Source organism: Hoplias malabaricus, chromosome 2 (genome assembly GCF_029633855.1).
Source record: "Hoplias malabaricus isolate fHopMal1 chromosome 2, fHopMal1.hap1, whole genome shotgun sequence".
In the NCBI taxonomy this organism is placed as follows: Eukaryota; Metazoa; Chordata; class Actinopteri; order Characiformes; family Erythrinidae; genus Hoplias; species Hoplias malabaricus.
This window is the reverse complement of record NC_089801.1, coordinates 67,251,167-67,274,612: the sequence shown is the minus strand read 5'-3', so window position 1 is coordinate 67,274,612 and position 23,446 is coordinate 67,251,167. Positions and strand designations below refer to the sequence as shown.

Below are 23,446 nucleotides of genomic sequence, written 5' to 3'. Positions count from 1 at the left end.
AGGTGCACATTTAGTTCTGCCGTGGTTTTATGTTTTTTGGATACAATCTGGGTTAGCACCCGAACATCCCTTTCAGACAGTTTCCTCTTGCGTCCACAGTTAATCCTGTTGGATGTATTTCGTCCTTCTTGGTGGTATGCTGACTTTACCCTGGATACCGTGGCTCTTGATACATCACAAAGACTTGCTGTCTTGGTCACAGATGCGCCAGCAAGACGTGCACCAACAATTTGTCTTCTTTTGAACTCTGGTATGTCAACCATAATGTTGTGTGCATTGCAATATTTTGAGCAAAACTATGCTCTTACCCTCTGCTAATTAAACCTTCATACTTTGCTCTTACTGGTCAAATTTAGCCATGAAACCTCCCACACTAAAATGACAGGTGTTTCAGTTTCATTGTCCAACCCCTGTAGCAGTTTGTTGACCTTATTGAGAGAGGGTTGGAGTGCTGACACTTTTCCAGAAGATGCGCACATCCACATGATATCTGATCAGCAATTTCTACTCACACTTTGTAAAAAAGTTGAAATTGTTAGGAGCCACAAGATATTTATGAAGAGGAGGTCTATAAGCTTTTACTAGAGGCATATTGGGGTATGTCCACTGGAGGAATTTGCGATGTGGTTTTATATAATGGGTCTTTTTATAGCTTGTAGCAGAGTCAGATGTAATACGAATGCCAGCTCCCACAGACCAAGAAAGGTACTGTCAAGCCATGCCATAACCTAAATCACAGGTGCTGAAAAATGTTCTTCAGATGCACATAATTTGGCACTTATTATAACAGATATCTGATAAATTAAGTCATATAATCAAGAAGAAGACCTCTAAATACTGCAGTGTTTAATCTAAAAATGGTTAAATTTGGTTTCTCAGCAGTGTTCACTTAACATCTGTTCATCAGTTTCTATGGAAATAAAGCCTAAATGATTTTCAAGTATCATTCATTACATTCATTTTTTAGCAAGAGTTCCCCTCTCTCCATTACAGAGGAGTGTCTGCATCTGTTGTATTCAGCTGCAGCCCAGATCTCCACCAGGACATATTTCTTGTATTTTATTGCTCCTGGAAGCAGGGCTTCTGTACCATTCTTTTGTTCACTTATTTCACATTGAGCACATCAGTCTATGTACATTAAAATGTGATTAAAAAACATACGGTGTGAAGTTTATACGTGAAGTACGTGAAGTGAACTTCCTCTTTAGGTTCACGCCTGATGTTTTTATGCCTTTGCATCATGACACAGAATCCATATTTGGCAAATTTTTACTGTGTAGCCAATAAAAAGCTTTATTCCATTTTGCTTGCCTCTGGTGAGCAGCGATTCCTATATAAAGCATTGTCTGGTGATGATTGTTTCAGATGTCTCATCACAAGATAGAACAACCTGCATGACTTTACTTTTATTTCACTACATAAGTATTACTTACCAAACTTTTTTTGTCATATATAGAGAACTACAGAGAAACTTTCAGGAATCTCTATCCAAATCAAGGTATGTTTTTTTCTTTACTTCTCAATGAATTTCAGATGATACATATTTCTAGTGATTATGTGACTTCCAGATATTTTCAGCATGGATGAATATATTCCAGAATGTTGAGTGAACAACTCTTAAAAAATGGTGTTTTCATGAGATGGCAAATAGATACATGCAATGCTTAAATTATAATTTTTCAAATATTTAAATGGCTTTAAATTAAAGTAAAATTTATAGTAAGTGAGGTGGAACACAAAACAGTTCAATATTATACATTGAGGTGAAGGACATATTTGTTATCTGTGTAAATGTATTTACATATAATTTGCATGCATATTGTAATATGATTTTAAAAATTATTAATTATATACACAGTGAAGTAATGCAAGTGAAAGTGAAGCTTTTGAAAGATAATACATTATACGATATTTTCTATGGAAGACAAAAACTGCCTAAAACAATGAATGAATGAACAAACAAACAAGCAAACAATTATAAGCTTTCCTGAGATAGAAGGGGATCTTTAGGGAAGTTTGAGTAGTGTTTGTAAGGTGGTCCTCTGTGTTCAGGTGCCTCTGTGGAGATATAGCGTGAGATGGAGGAGTAGCGGATGACAAAGACAGCATAGAGCACAGAATTCACTCTGGAGTTTCACCCTGGTTTCTGTCTCTGTAGAGTGCTCTATGCTGTCTCTGTCATCCACTACTCCTCCATCTCAAGCTGCATCTCTACATAGATGCCAGAACACTAAGGACCACCTTTAAAACACTACGAAAACGTCCCCTAAAATCCTTTTCTATCATATGGCATGTTGTTCATCTACCAGCGAATACAGGTTTGGACCCTGAGAATTGCCACTTGCGGCTATATTTATAATTATGATTATAATGAGTCTTTTCATAAAATGAGGTAAATGCTGCTTTATATACAGCTGTAAATGTCTATGTTTAAGCTTAATAAAAAATAAATGAGTACAGAAAATGTAAATGTGAAAATATTTTAGAAATAAACCTATATAAATATAAAATACCAAGAAAACATGTCACACTTCCTGTTCCGTTTCTGTATTTTCTTATTTCCCTTGTCTACCATGTGCTCTTTTACCACATGGCTCTAAGTTTGTTTTGGTTCCTGTCTCTATCTTAGCTCCACCTTAGCCTCCCAACTTGTAAACAGTGTTCCCACCTGTGTCTTCTTTGTGGTCCTGCCCTCTTGTTATTTTTCCCATGTATTTCTTTTCCTTGTTCCTGCTTATACCCAACTAGGTTTCAGTGTTCCTTTGTTGTGTGTAGATGTCTGTAGATGTGTTTGTCTTATGTTTGCACATGTCTACATCAGTTCATCGTTCTTTGTTTTGTTCTGTTCAGTTTAGTCAAGCTTGTGTTAATTTTATTGTTTGTTTTGTTTATTTTTGTTGTGTTAACAAATTCTGTCCTTATGTCCACCTTCTCGTCCTCCCTACAGCTGTGACAGAAAACACAGCGCACTGAGGGTGTCAGCTCTTAAAGAATCGATTCTTTGATTTAGAATTGCCCAGCAGTGTGTCAAATGTTTGCCACATTCTAAGTGTTAAATGTCAGTTCTTTTGATTTGAGCGAAAGGAGTCAAGATTAAGAGTTGACTCCTGAAATATCAGAGTATTTAATTCCAAGTTTAAATTTGAGTGCTGGCAGATTTTGAAACTAATATTTGATGAAATAACAAAATAATATTTAATATATTTCATAAGCATATAAGCAGTTTCAAAAACATTGCAAGTAAATTGTACCAGTGAAAAATGTGTGAAAGTTTTTTTTTGTGGTAATGAAGATAAACTCGTTTTTTATTTTATATTTAACATTACTACTGAACAGGAACATGAAAAAAATTATAACAATAAGAAAAGAGGAAGCAAATTACAGCCATAGTATTCTAAAAACAAGAAAAGGCTATACAAATGTTTTTAGGGTTTATATAATAAAGACTGATTATATAATATTTTTCTGCCTTGTTATGTGAAATATTTATGAAACTAAACACCATATATTCAAAACAAACCAAATAGTTACTATAATTTTTCTGTATAATAAACAAATAAATATCTTTCCAAAAATTATGAGTGCGGGCCATGGAAAATTTGAATGCTCCAGGAAACTCAGACTAATTGCATGTGTTTCTGCATACCACATGTGAGGGTACTCAGCATTATATTGAGCACTGTGACTCCAATGAGCTGGATAAACATTTACAGACCATGGAGGAATGAATGAATACATTTAGGCATAATTATTTATGCAGTAACTAATATAAGTATAAAATATTATTTTGATTTAAGTGAAAGATTAAGTATTTCTGATTCCAAATCAGTTTGGGTTGATGACATTTCAAGGAAGAGATACTTCTCATGATGGGAATTAAAAATGTAAGAAAATTATACTCCATCACCTAAGAGCAATTATAATTTTAAAGTTGGGATGCAGATTTTGTTCTTCACAGAATTGGACCATGTATTACCTCTATAAGGAACTGAGGAATAAAATAACCAGCCTGGGCAACTCATGCTGGAGTCTGTCAACCATCCAGAGAGAGGTTACAAATCAAGTCAGCAACATTGTAAGTTACATTGTTTACAATGAGGCCTAACTATATAGTTTAACAATGAAAAAAAATATCAGCATGTAGACAATCCAGTGCCATTACTCTCTGTAAGGTAAACATAATTTTATGTCTGGAAACATGTTTAATATTATTCACAGAACATTCCCTATGTGGCCAAAATCCCTGGAGATCTGAAACCAGGAATGGCTTTGTACTTCCAAGGAGTTGTTCATCCAGATGCCTCCACGTATGTATGCTTATATACTGACTACACAATAAACATACTAAATACACTGATATGTTATGGGTTTAAAATAAGTGTTAACTTTTATGTTCAACACCAAATGAATTTACCTCCTACACAGGTTTAGCATCAATCTCAAAACTGGACAGAATGAAGATGATGACATTGCTTTTCATTTCAACCCACGCATGTTATCGACAGGCACTGTCTTTAACAGTTGCAGGAATGGACACTGGGAGAATGAAGAAACCTTTAACTGGTGTCCTACACCAAAAGGATCAGCATTTGATATCTTCTTTGTCATCAGAACAAACTGCTATGAGGTATTATTTTTAACAGAATATGTGGAAAAAAAGATTTTTTTTAGAACAGCTAAATGACTTGCTCTATTAACTTTACTTTATTTCCAGGTTTATGTGAATGGGAAAAAATTTGGATTTTTTAATCACCGCATGCCACTTGTAACTGTGACTACAATTTCCATTAAAGAGGATGTCTGCATGGACATGACTGGTATTGTTGCAGTAAGTCAGTGTTTCAGATGCCTTAGTCCAACTATTAATCGTGAGATAACAGTGGTTTATTACTGCATGTAACTCTAATTAAAATGTATATAATATATATTATAAAGACTAAGTGTGATCTCAGCTTCCAAAACAATGGCTTTTTGGTTTAAAATCCAGGCTGCCAGAAAATTCTGGTGTCATTCCAGTGCATGCTGAACTGTAGTGGAGCTAAACAGAAACCAGACCTGCAATCTTAGTCGTTTTACACTCTCAAAGACCAGTGACTTCATGGCTTCACGCACTAATGTGTTCATGAAAAGGGGTGGTCCCTAATCCCAGTAGATACAAAAAGCTTGTTAGCAACTATATATACACACTGAACAATGAGTGCATTAGGAACACCTACCTTGTTCCTATACTCATTGTTATTGTTGTCTCCCGGCTCCATTGACCAAAGGAGCACTGTGTAGCTGTACAATTACACACTGTAGTCTATATCAGATATCATGTTTCTCTGCATGCATTCTTACCCCAATTTCACCCTGTTCTTCAATGGTCAGGACCCATACAGGATCACTAAAGGGGAGGTATGGTTTGGGTGGTGGATCTTACTCATAATTGTATATATATATATATATATATATATATATATATAAAAGTATGTTCCATATTTTCATATTTATTGCAGAAATGGGATGCATCCACTTTTGATAAGGAAATTTGCTCAGGAACCTCACGGTGTAAACACTCAAACATCCTGTCAGAAGTGACATCTACAATCTGCAGCCCTGTGAGTAACAGCATTTCAAAACTGGTTTAAGAACATTGTATTAATATAAAAAACTTTTAAAAGATAAAAATTGTGGTTCATACAGTTAATACTGGTTTTATTTTTGGCATCCATTATTGTGCTTATGATCATCACAGTACAAACCATATAATGCTCAAATCACTGGAGGACTGCAAACTGGACGAATTTTGTACTTCCAAGGTGTTGTTCCTTCAGATTGTGATAGGTATGATTTCATGATGGTGGCCAGTGAAATACACAGTAGATTAAATAATATGAATAATATTGATGTTTTTTTCCACTGACCAATTAAAAAATGTGCTAACCTATTTTTAAATACTGGTTCTGTACATTTACAGTTTTGCCATAAATCTGAAATGTGGTCCAGAAGATGCTGATGATATTGCATTCCACTTTAATCCTCGACTTTCAAACTCCTCTGTAGTCCGCAACAGCTTCAGAAATGGATCGTGGGGTCCAGAAGAGATTTCTGAGGGGCCATTTGTCAAAGGAGGAGCCTTTGATTTGTTTATTGTCACTGAACATAACGGCTATGTGGTAAAGTATTAGAACACATGAGAATGAATTTGACATGAATGTAAAAGGTAAAATATTACATTAAAAACTTTGGTTTTATTGCTGTAGGTAGTTGTGAATGGACACGTATTCTGTACATTCAAGCACCGTATACCATTGGAGGCTGTGTCATTTCTTAACATAAAAGGAGATGTTTTCATGAACATGTACGGCTTTGCTGAAGTAAGTGATTTTTTTGTTATGTTTACAAATACTATATGAATAACATTACATATTATTTATTATTGTAATTGTTCTCTTGCATGTTTTCTTGCTACATCTGTTGTCATTTTCGTTATTGTGTTTGTATGTATTCACACTTATTGCTGCAGTTAAATATTTGCAACCTTCAGTATCCACATTATATATATATATATATATATATATATATTGTGTGTGTGTAAATATGGTTATGTTTGCATAATTAATATAATAAAATTAATTATTTAATTTTACTGTTTTTCACCTCCAGATCGACATTAAGTTGTCCCGTTTTTGAAGACACTTCAATTTCTACTGAACTTGACCAGATAATCTGTTTTCTGTCTTTATATAATTAGATACTTATTTGATCATAAATATTACAACACACAGTGACTGCATTTTTTTTCTTTTTAGTTGACATACATTAACTCTTCCTTATATATTCCTCTCTTTAGACCTAATTACTGTTGGATGGTTCTGATGATAAAAATGATATAGATGATTGATTTAAAAAGTCCTTGTCCTTTGGTTAAACTGGCCAGGTACCACTGCTTTTAGGACAGTAGTCCATAAGTAAATGAGGAATTTCTGTTCTGGTACATGCACTGTCCTTTCTGAAGGGAGGTGGGTTAGACTGATTTATAGATCATAAACCTTTAAAAATGTTTTCTGTACACTCAGTTATATTTTATATGTACAGAGAGTTAAAGGTCCACTTGTTACGAATGTTAAACGTTAGTGTTCTTCTAGTTACTGTAGCTAATATAATATGAATATGCTTTCATTTTCATCTGTTAAAGTTCTGCAGAGAGTTGGACAGGATTATCATCATGGCTTTACATGCTTTTGAAACATTTCACTTAACAATAACAAAGTTTCAGATAGTAATCCTGTAAACTGGTAGCTGTTTTTACTGAGTGTTTATATTCTGACTGGATTTTGTGGGTAAGTTGTCAGATGTCATATATAGTCTATCATTCATTATTTAAAAGTAATGTAACTTCCACTTATTTGCAGCAAAGTCATAAATAAAACTGTAAATTGAAAAATGTAAGCAAATGTATCTGAAGGACTGAAGTACTGTTTTAGGGGTAATTTGAGACACGTGATTCTGATAACTCATATTTCTGAATGATGCTAGCTTAAAATTAAACTGCTTAATAATGTTATGCAGTATTAATATTTGACTGGAAAGGAAACATTTAGCTTTAGAGTTTAATGATACATGTTTCTGATATGTGCTTGAAACTACTGCTCTCTGAATGTAAAAAGGTCTTATTGAATAAAATTTGATGGGATCACAGATGTGAACAGACTCTCAATTTTTTATTTAAACAAATGTAAAAGGAAGAACCCTAATGTTTGCAAATGATTAGAAATCTTTCTTTATTTCTCAAGTTATTTTTCAAAGTCTCAATTTCAGTAATGTAAGTATACTCTGAATTCCACTTCCACATCTACAATGAAGTTTTGAAGATGCTCTGACCAAAGCAATATGGCTGTCGCAGTTTGGCTCTCGTCAAAGTGGCTCAGATACTTATTTTTGCTGATTTTTCCCATCTCCAACATATCAGTATCACGAGTATTTTCCTTGCTGTATCCCACCTAGTACCTATCTAGTATCCCACCTCATGTCAGATGAGGCTGTAACTGTTTAATTTATTTCACTTGTTAGTGGTTGTGATTTTTTAAAATGCCTTTATCGGTGTTCTCGTGTGGATGGGAAAAACAGATTTCTTTTTTCAGTAAGGCTGACATCACACAGTGTGCCTCTTTCTGGCTGAAATTCAAGCTCCTCATTCCCTATTGAGAGAATTACATAAGTGTCAGGGTTGAAGGAGGAAGGAGGCAGACGTACACTCTAGTAATCATGTTAGTACAAGAAAAAAAATCATGAACAGAAAATAAACATGAGTAGGACAATGGAAATAAAAACTAGGGAAGACAGAACCATTTGAGACCAAAGCTGAACACAAGACCCAAGGAAAATACCAGATACAAAGGAGGAGGAGCCCCTCCTCATTAAAGACAGTAATTATAATCTTATACAAGATAAGATGTAAAATATCCTATGCCAGCCCATTAGAGCTTCACATAGGGCCCACCACACTCTTCCTACCTGCAGCCACTACAATTCCTGTTGAATCCTACACCTCAGCACTAAGGTTGCTGTGGCCATTTATGATCAGATCAGCAACCGGCTACCCTTAACATCTAAGGTTACTCATTGAGTCCAGCCCATGAGTACCCAAACCAGCCACTGTATCACTAACTCTTCACAGGGGTCATCAGACAGGCACCTCCTCTCGTTAGTGTTTCACTGAATTAAGCCCACAACACCTCCAGAAGGCTCAACAGTAAAGTCTTTCACCCCAGAACCACCCCCCTCCAAGCCAGCTTTACAGTCCTACCTTACCCTTTACCATCAACAACCATAAATCCACACTGGCCTCCTGGGTGACTAAGGCCTTAAGGCCCTAAGTACCTAGCCCCACTGGCACCATTAAGGCATGCTCAGTGCCACCAGTTCCATGTGAACTTTACATGCTACGTCACTAACAATCCCAATAGTACCTCTACGTGCATTTCCCCAAGTAATCTCTTCTCTCCTTATCCACAACCACTGAGTAGACCTTTCATTCATTCATTCATTATCTGTAACCGGCCAGTCGCGGTGGGTCCAGAGCCTACCTGGAATCATTGGGCGCAAGGTGGGAATACACCCTGAAGGGGGCGCCAATCCTTCACAGGGCAACACACACACTCACACATTCACTCACACCTACGGACACTTTTTGAGTCGCCAATCCACCTGCAACGTGTTTTTTTTTTTTTGTAACTCCTTCACAGCGACCCTTAGTTTCCGGCCCCTGATGCCGAACTGCACAAGCAAGGATGTGGCCGATTTGGCTAAAAATCCCCTAACACCTATCTCCACCGTTCTTACATGTGCCTGCCAGCCGCATTCCCTCGCCTCAGTGGCCAAGTCTGCATACTTCAGCTTCTTCCTTTCGAATGTTTCATCTACTGCATACTCAAATGGAACAGTTAATTCTATGAAATAGACTATCAGTTTACTTTCAGTGTAGAGCACCATGTCTGGCCTCAGTGTAGTTAACGCAATGCACTCTGGGACTTGAAGCTTTTTTCCTACGTCCACCAGCAATTTCCAATCTTGTGCTTCACCCCATCTACCAGTATGTGTAACATGCGCATTTTCTTGAAAACATTCCCCCTCACGCACAAAGTTAACTATTTTATTACTATAGCTACTTGTCAATGCATTAACCTCTAGCTGTTTGCTGTCCAACAAATGTGCTAAAACCCTCTCTCCATGTATACCGACCCTGTGACAAACTAACTTTACAAGCTGATAGAATATGTTTCAGCGTGCCAACCCCTGTACATAATCCACAACTAGGGTCTTCACCTACCCACTGTCCAAGATTTTGCGGTGTTGGAAGGACGTCATAAGTTGCTCCCAGCAAAAACTTAATACGACTTGCCTCTATCTCCCTCTATTCTCCCATCAAAGCCACTGGTCTTGTTTTGCCTATGACGCTGCTGTTGCACCCTGTTCCTCCTCCTCCTCCTGCTCACGAATAAAACTAGCCATCATTTGCCTTCTCTCTAGTGATGTGGCCTTACTAAAAGCTTTCCACGAATCACCTGACCTGAGGCCTGCTCTTCCGCATTGTACTTGGCCAATCACATCCCTTAGTTCTAATGAGCTCCTAGCAACCTGCACGGCCACTTTTGGATTCCACTTCTTTCCTGTTTCTGTGATTGGCGCTGCTGCTTGGTGCTGTATATATTCTATCCCCAGATTTCAAATGCCCACATATTAATACATATAAATTATTTGGTATTTGAAATATATAATGCACTATTAAGACATATATTCAGTCATTTCATGACTTGTGTATTGCACTACATAGGGAGTATGAATTTATTTGGGAATAAACCTCGGTTTCTCTCATGCATCATGTGTTGATGTCTCTTAAAGAGGTGCTGTGGCATGATAATGCAGCCATTTTTGTATTCATCTGGACAGGGGTGTTTTCAAAAATCAAGCGAGGAAAATCTCTGTTTAAAAATAAATGAATCTGTGTGGACAGCGCATTAGACTGTCACTACTGTTCTGAAAACTGATCTCCCATATGTAGCCATCAACAAGCTTATCTCCTAGTCCTTCGAAATAAATATTGGGCAAGTAGATTGCACTATAACTAATCCTTCACATGGTTGTTATAACGAATATTATAAACCATTTAAGTGTAACTTATTGAGTAAGACACATGTTCATAAAATGTATGGAGGCTACTATTGTGCCCAAAACCTATGTACAACTATCAGGAATGTCAATTCACTGAGTGATCCTTTAGGTCATTTTTTTGGATTTGACTGTGGTTGACTCGTACTTGAACCATACATTACATCACTAAATGGCTCCAGAGTTGCCAGATTGCTGTGATAGCTTCCAGCCAAAATGCATGATCACCCACCCAAAAATACACAAAGGAAAAGATGGTGTCCAGCATTTCAATTGTATTATAACAGTACAATCAACATGACCTAATAATAAACTGCTGATATTTCACAAATATACAGATCAGTAATCATTTATCAAGAAAGACATTTAAATTTTAATTTGCCTTCAATTTTTATAGGACACATGACCCTATGCAATGAAATCTGTGCCCAATATGGCATCCACTCCAAAAACAACCCATGTATAGACTTTGGTGTTAAAGGAAAAACACAGTTCTTTCTGGATGGTTTACATTCAGAGGCTCTGCATGTTTTAAAGTGGGGGGGTTGGGGGGGCGGGGGGTTGAAGATTAACTTAAGTTATATCTTAAGTAATTCACTGTTTGAATTATTTATTTGTAACATGAGTTGTTTAGTTTTGTAGCCCTTTGTTAATTCAGTTAGACATCTCCCAAGTTTGAGACATTTACACATTAAGCGATCCAAAATATCAAAAATAAGTCAATATTACCCACCTATGGAGCAGGAATACAGCAATATTCTCATCTTGGTTCATGTTTTTTTAATGTCTGGAGGTCTCTTCGCTGTCTAAAATCCTCTAGATGCCATTTCTTTGCCTCTCTGAGAAAGTCTAGTATACCAGGCAAATACACTGTAGCTGTGCTCCAGAACCTAGGCTGTGGCCGAGCTCGGCTGCATTTCTCAGCCTCTACGTCACAGAAGGCTGTTCCACGAGAAATGCAGCCTGCATTCAGGGTGATTTCATGGCCCTCAGTTATCTTCAATTCCCTGTGCACATATGGCATCTTAGAGGAAATAAAAAAGACACCGCGAAAAACGGACCTTCAGAGTTTGTTTAACTTGTACAGTAAAAAATAAGTAAATGAGTAAATAATTTGTCTCTATACCTTATTTAATCAAAAAGCTAATTGGCATATTACAGCACCACAGAAAGCATATAATTAGAATTACGTTATTTTTAATCCCAGTTGAAATGTAAAGGTTTAAAGATGAAGTTTGAGTCTTTATACAAACCGGATTCCAAAAAAGTTGGGACACTAAACAAATTGCGAATTAAAACTGAATGCAATGATGTGGAGGTGCCGACATCTAATATTTTATTCAGAATAGAACAAATAACAGATCAAAAGTTTAAACTAAGAGAATGTATCATTTTAAGGGAAAAATATGTTGTTTCAAAATTTCATGGCGTCAACAAATCACAAAAAATTTGGGACAAGGCCATTTTTTACCACTGTGTACCACTTCTTCTTACAACAGACGTCTGGGGACAGAGGAGACCAGTTTCTCAAGTTTAGAAATAGAAATGCTCTCCCATTCATGTCTAATACAGGCCTCTAACTGTTCATTCGTCTTGGGCTTTCTTTGTCGCACCTTCTTTTTTATGATGCGCCAAATGTTCTCTATAGGTGAAAGATCTGGACTGCAGGCTGGCCATTTCAATACCCGAATCCTTCTCCTACGTAGTCATGATGTTGTGATTGCTGCAGAATGTGGTCTGGCATTATCTTGTTGAAAAATGCAGGGTCTTCCTTGAAAGAGATGACGTTTAGATGGGAGCATATGTTGTTCTAAAACCTGAACATAGTTCTCTGCATTAATGGTGCCTTTCCAGACATGCAAGCTGGCCATGCCACAAGCACTCATGCAACCCCATACCATCAGTGATGCAGGCTTCTGAATGGAGCGTTGATAACAACTTGGGTTATCCTTGTCCTCTCTGGTCCGGATGGCATGGCATTCCATTGTTTCATAAAGAACTTCAAATTGTGACTCATCTGACCACAGAACAGTCTTCCATTTTGCTACACTCCATTTTAAAAGACCCCTGGCCCAGTGCAAACGTCTGAGCTTGTGGAGCTTGCTTAGAAATGGCTTCCTCTTTGCACTGTAGAGTTTCAGCTGGCAAGGGCGGAAGGCACGGTGGATTGTGTTCACTGACAATGCTTTCTGGAAGTATTCCTGAGCCCATTCTGTTATTTCCTTGACAGTGGCATTCGTGTTTGAGGTGCAGTGACGTTTAAGGGCCCGGAGATCACGAGCATCCAGTAGAGTTTTATGGCCTTGACCCTTACGCACAGCAATTGTTACAGATTCTCTGAATCTTTTGATGATGTTATGCATGGTTGATGATGATAACTTAAAAGTCTTTGTTATTTTACGCTGGGTAATACCATTCTGGTATTGTTGCACTATCTTGCTGCACAACAATGGTGGAATTGGCAATCCTCTTACCATCTTGGCTTCAGAGAGACACTGACACTCTCAGAAGCTCTTTTTATACCCAATCATGTTGTCAATTGACCTAATTAGTGTTAATCGGTCTTCCAGCTGTTCGTTATATGCTCAATTTCCTTTTTCCAGCCACCTATTGCTACTTGTCCCAACTTTTTTGAGATTTGTTGACACTGTGAAATCATGAATCAACATATTTTCCCTTAAAATATTATATTTACTCAGATTAAACTTTTGATCTGTCATCCATGTTCTATTATGAATAAAATATTGACATTTGCCATCTCCACATCATTGCATTCAGTTTTTATTGACAATTTGTTTAGTGTCCCAACTTTTTTGAAATCCGGTTTGTATTTATGATAAAACAATTTTTGATTTACATAAGGCTGGAAAGGGTTATGAAATGTTTCTAAATCTTTAGAAATACACCAGTCTACAGTAAGGCAAACAAAAAAATCTACAAATGGAGAAAATTTGGGACAGTGGCTACTATGCCAAGAAGTGGGCGCCCTGTCAAAATGACCCAGGAGCACAACGGAGACTCAATGAGGTAAATAAACAACCCAGAGTGACAGCCAAAGATTTCAAGGCATCACTGGTATTGGCTAACATCTGTGTTCATGAGTCTACAGTCCGTAAAAACCTTGAACAAACAGGGTGTCTATGGCAAGACACCATGAAGGTAACTGTTGCTTTTTAAAAAGAATATTGCTACACGCTTAAAGTTTGCAAACGAGTACATAGACACTCCACAACCATACTGGCAACTATGTCTAGTTGGCATAAAGTGGAGATCGGTATCATGCAAGGGTGTACTATCTCTGTGACTCAGTTTTCCCTGGCCATGAATATGCTCAGTACGTCCGCTTAGCCAGAGTGTAGAGGGCCCTGAACATATTTTGGACAATGGCAGCTACCCATCAGGGCATTCATGGATAACCTTACACTCATGTTAGAATCAGTCCCAGTCTGCCAGTGGATTCTGAAGGGACTCAAGAAGCTTACGAAGTTGGCACAGATACGCTTTTGACCCACAATATCAAGATCCATGGTGCTGAGGAAGGGTAAGGTGGTGGACAAGTTCCAGTTTAACATCGCAGGCATTGCCATTCCAATGATTACAACGAATCCAGTCAAGAGTTTGGGCAATATTTTTGACATCTCTCTGAGAGACACAACATCGATCCAGATAACCTGTGCATTAGTATTAGTATGTTGCTGCTAAACTAAAAAAGGTATAATGTTTACACTTATACCAAAAATGGAAAAACTGCTGCCAAAGAAAATGTTCACATTCATACATATATGGACAAAAATTGCACCTTACTGCTGTGTTGAAATGTGTTTGACATGCTTCAGCGATCAATATAACCACACAATCTCAGGAATACTTTGACCAAATCTTATAACGCTGCCGACTTCTCCGGGCTTCATAAATTGACAGATGTACAGTGCAAATATTAATTATGTTCTGATAACTCAACTTATCTTAACTTTAGAGTGAGAAGTATCATTTTCTCTGGCACAAGCTCTCTGGTTGGGGTTTGCATGTTTTTCTTTCTTTTTCGCACTGTTCTTGAAAATCACTCAAAGCGATGTGGATAAAATGGTGGCCAGATTGAAAAGTGCTAGAATCAGCACATCTAACATCACATTACTCTAAAACAACTGAACAACTGTTGATGCAAGAAATGCCTGTATACCTGGCTGATATCACTCACGATAGTCACATGACATGTTAGAATCCAGAAATTGTGTTAAGGTGTGGTGTGTAGCTTATAAATGCCAGTTCTGTGTACAGTAAACTATACATAGATAGCACTCAATTACTCAAAATTGAGGTAGTCAACCAGTAAACCATAAATAGATACCACTCAATTACTCAAAATTGCAACAAATTCACCTTCCTGGCAGTGCTCAGGGACTTCAGAAGGGATAATGAGCCTCCTTTCCAAACATAAGGTAGTAAGGTGAGAATTTAGTCGTAAATTTTTATTTTGTATGTGGCCCAAACGTTAGTGGCACAGTGGTGCAGCAGGTAGTGTAGCAGTCACACAGGTCCAGGGTCCTGCGCCGAGTGACTGTCTGTGAAGAGTTTGGTGTGTTCTCCCCATCAAGCAGATGTTGGTAAGTGGATTGGTGACTCAAAAGTGTCCGTAGGTGTGAGTGTGTGTGTTGCTGTGTGAAGGACTTGCGTCCCCTCCAGGGTGTATTCCTGCCTTGTGCCCAGTGGTACGCTTCAGACCCACCACGACCCTGAACTGGATAAGTACTTGTAGACAATGAATGAATGAATGAACCCAAACAATACTGCATCTAAGTACTCATCCCACACCTCCGGCCTCCTTCCCACAAGTTTGCTGAAAAAAAACAAAACAAAGTGACTTATAGCTTATTAGACATTCCTGAACAAATATAGTTTTTAATATTGTATTTTTGTTGATATCACAAATGGATTATGTATAAATGCAATGATTCAGAGAAAAAATCTTTTTCATTAACCTCTGGATTGTCTCATTAATCCTCTCCACCAAGCCATTTGTTTACGGATGACAGCCTTCTTTTCATGCCCAGCTTGTTACAAACACCCTTGATGATCTTTGCATATAAACACAAATAAAACCTTTTTCTTATACTGGATTATTTGCTTGATTTAAAAAAAGTATTCAAGAAAGTATGCACATTTTTTGGGGGGTGCAGATAAGTCTCACTCAGTTCAAAATTACCGCATTGACGAACTCCCAGCCCTGGTCAGTGACGATCCTTTTCGGTGCTTCAAATTGGTAAAAAAATTCACAATGTACTCCGTCACTTAGACCTTAGTGAATAGGCTTGTGGCCATTTAGTGAGGTAGTCAACCAGTACACATATGTAGTGATACCCTCTTTTGGTTTTCACCAGTTTGCCAATTAGGTCCATACCAAGAAGCTCAAAAAGCTCTGCTACATTGATAAACAGATTGAAGAATTTCACTTCAAACAGTGTGTGAATTCTCATCATCGGTTGTCAATAGAAACGTAAATGTAATTATGGATGATGTGAGCAAGTGGTTGTTAATCTTCATTTAGTGTTTAAGCCTCTTTCTGATAGTCAACAGTTCAACAGTTCAACAAGATATAAATAGCATAGTTTAGAGCAGTATTTCTTAACTTCACCCACCATGCAAAATTTCAACAATACCTTGCACCAAAGACCTGAATTAATAAACCATATTTACCTTAATGGGAGTATACTCCACCACTTGTTTTATTATGTTCTGGTTGGCTTGGCACACCAAACATTCTGACACCTGTATAACACATTTTTAAAAAACCATATTAACATCCACTTACAACAGACTTACTTTTTTACTATATGCAGTACTGGGCCAAAGTTTTCATGAAAAGGGTACAAATCTATAATTTTTCATTTTCTCAACATTAATTTGTCTACTCTTTATTTGCTACACTTTCTATTAGTTTCTTCACATCAATTCCAAACATTCTTCCATCCCCTTAAAACAGACACTTGTATTCATACAAACAACTACAAAAACTCATCTCAGGATGTGCATGTAAAATGTCTAAATAAGATGTTTCTTGTGAAATTAGATAAAAGATTACCCAACTGCATCAGAATGGGTAAGTCAACTGAACATTAGTGGAAATCAAACAATTTTGCAAACGGGTAGGTCCCCAAAACTCTGTCCCTCAGAAAAACATCACTTAAAGATTTCATATTTGATAGACTGAGAAGCTCCACTCTCACTTCATATTTGAACATGTCCACAGGTTTGTTGTCGTTCCCTTCACTGCAAAAAGACAACTCAAAACTACATTGCTGAATTGGGTTGCAGAATCTTCCTTGTTTAATGTGCTGTTTTTGTAATGATTTAATTTAATTAAATGGTTTACATGGTTTGTAAATCATTTATTGTTTTTGTCTACATATTGCTCACAATCTCAACTTTATTTTTGTATATGCCACTGTAGTACAACCCATACAATTATTTCATAACATGTTTAAGTGCAGCATGATAAAGCTGATTGATAATAAGATGCAAACCTATGCAACTCTAACAATGGATTGTTATCAACTCTTAGAATGTTGTGAAATATACTTAGAATGTTGTGAAATATATTTAGAATGTTGTGAAATATATATATATAAATAATCTAACCCATAGATATGTTGTTAAATGCTGAAAGAAATCTACAAACCGGATTCCAAAAAAGTTGGGACACTAAACAAATTGTGAATTAAAACTAAATGCAATGATGTGGAGATGGCAAATGTCAATATTTTATTCGTAATAGAATATAGATGACAGATCAAAAGTTTAATCTGAGTAAATGTAACATTTTAAAGGAAAAATATGTTTACTCAAAATTTCACAGCGTCAACAAATCCAAAAAAAGTTGGGACAAGTAGCAATAAGTCGCTGGAAAAAGGAATTTGAGCATACAAAATCAGCTGGAAGACCAATTAACACTAATTAGGTCAATTGACAACATTATTGGGTATAAAAAGAGCTTCTCAGAGTGTCAGTGTCTCTCTGAAGCCAAAATGGTAAGAGGATCACCAATTCCACCATTGTGCAGCAATACCAGAATGGTGTTGCCCAGCGTAAAATAGCAAAGACCTTTAAGTTATCATCATCATCCGTGCATAACATCATCAAAAGATTCAGAGAATCTGGAACAATTGCTGTGCGTAAGGGTCAAGGCCGTAAAACTCTACTGGATGCTCGTGATCTCTGGGCCCTTAAACGTCACTGCACCTCAAACAGGAATGCCAGTGTCAAGGAAATAACAGAATGGGCTCAGGAATACTTCCAGAAAGCATTGTCAGTGAACACAATCCACTGTGCCATCTGCCGTTGCCAGCTGAAACTCTACAGTGCAAAGAGGAAGCCATTTCTAAGCAAGCTCCACAAGCTCAGACGTTTGCACTGGGCCAGGGGTCTTTTAAAATGGAGTGTGGCAAAATGGAAGACTGTTTTGTGGTCAGATGAGTCACGATTTGAAGTTCTTTATGGAACACTGGGACGCCATGTCATCCAGACCAGAGAGGACAAGGATAACCCAAGTTGTTATCAACGCTCCGTTCAGAAGCCTGCATCACTGATGGTATGGGGTTGCATGAGTGCTTGTGGCATGGGCAGCTTGCATGTCTGGAAAGGCACCATTAATGCAGAGAACTATGTTCAGGTTCTAGAACAACATATGCTCCCATCTAGACATCATCTCTTTCAGAGAAGACCCTGCATTTTTCAACAAGATAATGCCAGACCACATTCTGCAGCAATCACAACATCATGGCTACGTAGGAGAAGGATCCGGGTACTGAAATGGCCAGACTGCAGTCCAGATCTTTCACCTATAGAGAACATTTGGCGCATCATAAATAGGAAGGTGCCACAAAGAAGGCCCAAGACGATTGAACAGTTAGAGGCTTGTATTAGACATGAATGGGAGAGCGTTCCTATTTCTAAACTTGAGAAACTGGTCTCCTCTGTCCCCAGACGTCTGTTGAGTGTTGTAAGAAGAAGGGGGGATGCAACAAAGTGGTAAAAAATGGCCTTGTCCCAACTTTTTTTGGGATTTGTTGATGCCATGAAATTTTGAAACAACACATTTTTCTCTTAAAATGATACATTCTCTCAGTTTAAACTTTTGATCTGTGATTTGTGTTCTATTCTGAATAAAATATTAGATGTTGACACCTCCACATCATTGCATTCAGTTTTTATTCACAATTTGTTTAGTGTCCCAACGTTTTTGGAATCCGGTTTGTACACACTAATGGTATCATCCAGTATAGGCTTAATTCTTAGGTGTGTAAACTACGCAAAACAGTATTTCTCTTAGGCATAAAGTAGATATGTTTATGAAATAGATATGTTTATGAAAAACAAGAAGAGTATGACATGAAACTATACACTATATAGAAATGATTCATCAGAATATTTGACAATTAGGGTATTATGAATATTGTAAAAATCTGTGTGGTGAGCTAATTTAAAAATGTGAAATCTCACATTCTACATCATATTTGGAGGCTTTACGGTGAATTACACATTTGACAATTATCTGGTACAAGTAAGGATCCATCAGTGGCGATTGCTCTAAGACTGCAAGGGAAGCTGAGCTTCCCCTAAAATATAGTTTAAATTCCCTTAAAAATAAGTGATCAAATATATACTGTTGTGTGTACATGTCATTGAATAAATATGCACTACAACATGCTCAACTTTTGTTCAGAATCAGCTTCTTTTCACTGGTAAAGACGTCGCTTTCTTCTCAGTCATTCCTGCAGCCTCACAATGCTTTAAACGGTGTAGACGCTGAGCGTCCACAGAGTTCAATAGCGAAGCAGCGAACTGCAGCGAAATGAGACGAGTCATTGGATAAATGCTGGGCTTTGTCCTGCCCATCGGACGCTCAGCATCTCTAGGGGTCTATGGGGCAGTGGGCTGGCCTTGGCTGGGCTGGACGCTCAGCTTCTGCATGATGATTGGATGATCTGTCTGAGGCTGAATCTCTTTTTGATTGACAGCGAAATGAGCGAATCAGCGATCCTTTGGTGTAAAGATCCGTGGGAGCACAGGCAGACACACTTCACATGGGCCAAAGCCGTTTAAGCAGCCTAGCTCTGCTGGCCATTGAGAGGACACTAGTCAAGTCCCTGGAAAAGACGCCATGGTTGGTACGACAGGGTCAAAGATCATTTTCTTAAAAAGAAACAGAGGGTAGAATTTACGTGTAAATTAACCAACACATTTTATGATGTAGGCCGAAATTGAGCTTCCCCTCCTTGAAAGACCAGCCTCCGCCACTGGGATCCATGATGGTAAGATCATTAGACTGCACTGAAACGATCAAGCTGCGTAAGGCTGTGTGGTATGGAGAAATAATGTAGCCTACTCTACAATGAGATTTATGGGCCATTAAAGGATATTATGTTAGACTATGAAAACAGGATAGCTAGTCAGGAAGTGCATCCCTGGTGAAAATATGTATGAAGCCATGAAATATAAGGTCTATTAAATAAACACATTAATTATTGTGCTTTTAGCTCTAAACGTATTGTTTTTTTTTTTTTTTTGCTCTTTGACATTATAGGTTTCTCACCGCGACCCTGAAATGTAAAAGTGGAAAAAGAAGATGTATGTATGTATATTATAGGTTTCTATTCATACCTCTCTCAAGTATCAAAATCCAATGATATTTTATGAAATAATATTTGCAGTATGTTGGTAATGTATCTCTGTGAATCACAATTGTTTTTAAATACATAAGTAATATGGATGCTTCCCAGTAGCAGTTTTTTTGCTATAAAAGCACTACATTGCTTAAAACTAAATATTCATAGGTATAAATGAATAAAAATTGATGAGGTTGTTATGGTTGGCTACTGGATTGTAGCTCCCATTTGTTTTACGTTATGTATGGAGTCTTTATAAGTATCACTAGCTCCCTCCTTATCTAAGTTCATAGTTTACGTTATTAAATAGGTTCCGCACTTTGCATACGGTCCCTTAGCGTATTGGGCGCCCGCTGCAGCCAAATGTACTCCGCGCATTTACAATATATGGTATTTTTGCAAAATATCATGCCTGTGGTTTGTTCTCTGATCCTCCACGATTAAGAGGATGATGTTTCAGAGATTTTAGGACGTTGCTTATGAGCATGAGGAGGTGAGTGTCGCAGTCACACAGCTCCAGGTACCTGGAGGCTGTGGGTTCGAGTCTTGCTCCGGGTGACTGTCTATGAGAAATTTGATGTGTTCTCACCGTGTCTGAGTGGGTTTCCTCTCACAGTCCAAAAACACACTTTGGTAGGTGGATTGGCAACTCAAAAGAAAGTGTGTGAGTGAATGTGTGAGTTGCCCTGTGAAGGACTGGCGCCCCCTCCAGGGTGTATTCCTGCCATGCGCCAAATGATTCCAGGTAGGCTCTGGACCCACTGCGATCCTGAAGTGGATAAGGGTTACAGAAAATGAATGAATGAATGAATGAAGGTTACGAGGACAGGGTATCAAGTACCAGAAGCTCCTATTCATGAGGGGAAAAAGAGATTGTGACTGTAAAACAAGGACGAGACTGACGCAGTTACTTATTCATAAGCTTCTTGTTTAAATTTAAGTTGGATCTAGTTGTTTGTTGTCCTCTCCTCTTTCATCAATTCTATCTTCAGTTACTTGTAACAGAACAAAAAAAGCTCCAGAAAGCCCTGCATGTCCTCAGCTCGCAGTGTCCTAACACTTCTTCAGGGAAAGTAAGGTCACTGCTTCATTTCATAACACAGAGGTTGGGGTTGAATGTAAATTATATCTCCCTTTTAGAATTTATGGTTGTCATCATAGAAGAATTCTCTCATGTGTTAATCTCCCTCCCCCTCATGTATCGCTGCACAGCAAATTCTCCAGTGTTAAATCAACACTATTAGTGTGAACTTTTTTTTATTACTGTTTTATTACTGTATTAAATTAACACTAACAGTAATTGGTTTAACACTGGTTAATTTGCTGTGTGTAATCCATTTCATTATACGAATGTATAATCAATATTTAATATTTTATATTATATTTAATAAACCAGTTGTGTTGATAAAACCAATCCTTGGTTATTTATTTGTGTGTGCACTATTCCTGTATAAGAAGATACATATATGAAGTAATGTGGTTCTTGTGGTGATAGTTGCAGTGGAGCTTCAGTTCATGTGTTGGGCTAGGTGTTAATTGAAGACTTTGTCAATAAAAAATATTTAGTTTCATGATTCAATTCTTATTAGAGAAGTTTCATGAAGTTGTAATGACTGAGTCAGATGGCCTCTTTAATATGTATGCACTGAATATACAGGGGTTGGACAATGAAACTGAAATTTTTTTCTGAAATAATTTATTAGTATGGTGTAGGGCCTCCTTTTGCAGCCAATACAGCGTCAGTTCGTCTTGGGAATGACATATACAAGCCCTGCACAGTGGTCAGAGGGATTTTAAGCCATTCTTCTTGCAGGATAGTGGCCAGGTCACTACGTGATGCTGGTGGAGGAAAACGTTTCCTGATTCGCTCCTCCAAAACACCCCAAAGTGGCTCAATAATATTTAGATCTGGTGACTGTGCAGGCCATGGGAGATGTTCAACTTTACTTTCATGTTCATCAAACCAATCTTTCACCAGTCTTGCTGTGTGTATTGGTGCACTGTCATCCTGATACACGGCAGCGCCTTCAGGATACAATGTTTGAAACATTGGATGCACATGGTCCTCCAGAATGGTTCGGTAGTCCTTGGCAGTGACGCACCCATCTAGCACAAGTATTGGGCCAAGGGAATGCCATGATATGGCAGCCCAAACCATCACTGATCCACCCCCATGCTTCACTCTGGGCATGCAACAGTCTGGGTGGTACGCTTCTTTGGGGCTTCTCCACACCGTAACTCTCCCGGATGTGGGGAAAACAGTAAATGTGGACTCATCAGAGAACAATACATGTTTCACATTGTCCACAGCCTAAGATTTGCACTTCTTGCACCATTGAAACCGACATTTGGCATTGGCATGAGTGACCAAAGGTTTAGCTACAGCAGTCGCTGTGTATATTGACCCTGTGGAGCTCCCGATGGACAGTTCTGGTGGAAACAGGAGAGTTGAGGTGCACATTTAATTCTGCCGTGGTTTTATGATTTTTGGATACAATCTGGGTTAGCACCCGAACATTCCTTTCAGACAGTTTCCACTTGCATCCACAGTTAATCCTGTTGGATGTGTTTCGTCCTTCTTGGTGGTATGCTGACATTACCCTGGATACTGTGGCTCTTGATTCATCACAAAGTCTTGGTCACAGATACACCAGCAAGACGTGCACCAACAATTTGTCCTCTTTTGAACTCTGGTATGTCACCCATAATGTTGTCTGTATTGCAATATTTTGAGCAAAACTGTGCTCTTACCCTCTGCTAATTGAACCTTCACATTCTGCTCTTACTGGTCCAATTTAGCCATGAAACCTCCCACACTAAAATGACAGGTGTTTCAGTTTCATTGTCCAACCCCTGTAGCAGTTTGTTGACCTTACTGACAGAGGGCTAGGAGTGCTCACTCTTTTCCAGAAGATGCCCACATCCACATGCTATCTGATCAACAATTTCTACTCACACTTTGTACTCACACTCAGCTGCAGCCCAGATCTCCACCAGGACATATTTCTTGTATTTTATTGCTCCTGGAAGCAGGACTTCTGTTCCATTCTTTTGTTCACTTATTTCACATTGAGCACATCAGTTTATGTACATTAAAATGTGATTAAAAAACAGACGGTGTGAAGTTTATA

General features: G+C 37.9%; 2 protein-coding genes across 2 annotated transcripts in view; both read left to right on the top strand.

The window, feature by feature from the left end:
- The first annotated feature begins 1,379 nt into the window (after positions 1-1,379).
- On the top strand, positions 1,380-7,617 carry LOC136687768 (galectin-4-like). The gene is made up of 10 exons (XM_066662319.1): positions 1,380-1,498; positions 3,943-4,075; positions 4,219-4,307; positions 4,426-4,627; positions 4,715-4,828; positions 5,499-5,600; positions 5,738-5,826; positions 5,960-6,158; positions 6,246-6,359; positions 6,649-7,617. The coding sequence occupies exons 1-10, from the start codon at positions 1,395-1,397 to the stop codon at positions 6,673-6,675; spliced, it is 1,173 nt and encodes a 390-aa protein (XP_066518416.1). The 5' UTR covers positions 1,380-1,394; the 3' UTR covers positions 6,676-7,617.
- A 5,976-nt stretch (positions 7,618-13,593) lies between these two features.
- The window catches only part of LOC136677953 (galectin-4-like), a 19,440-nt gene continuing 9,587 nt past the window's right edge, over positions 13,594-23,446 (top strand). The window contains exon 1 of the mRNA XM_066655673.1: positions 13,594-13,680. Coding sequence (XP_066511770.1) covers positions 13,594-13,680 — 87 coding nt within the window. The remainder of the gene's footprint in view (positions 13,681-23,446) is intronic.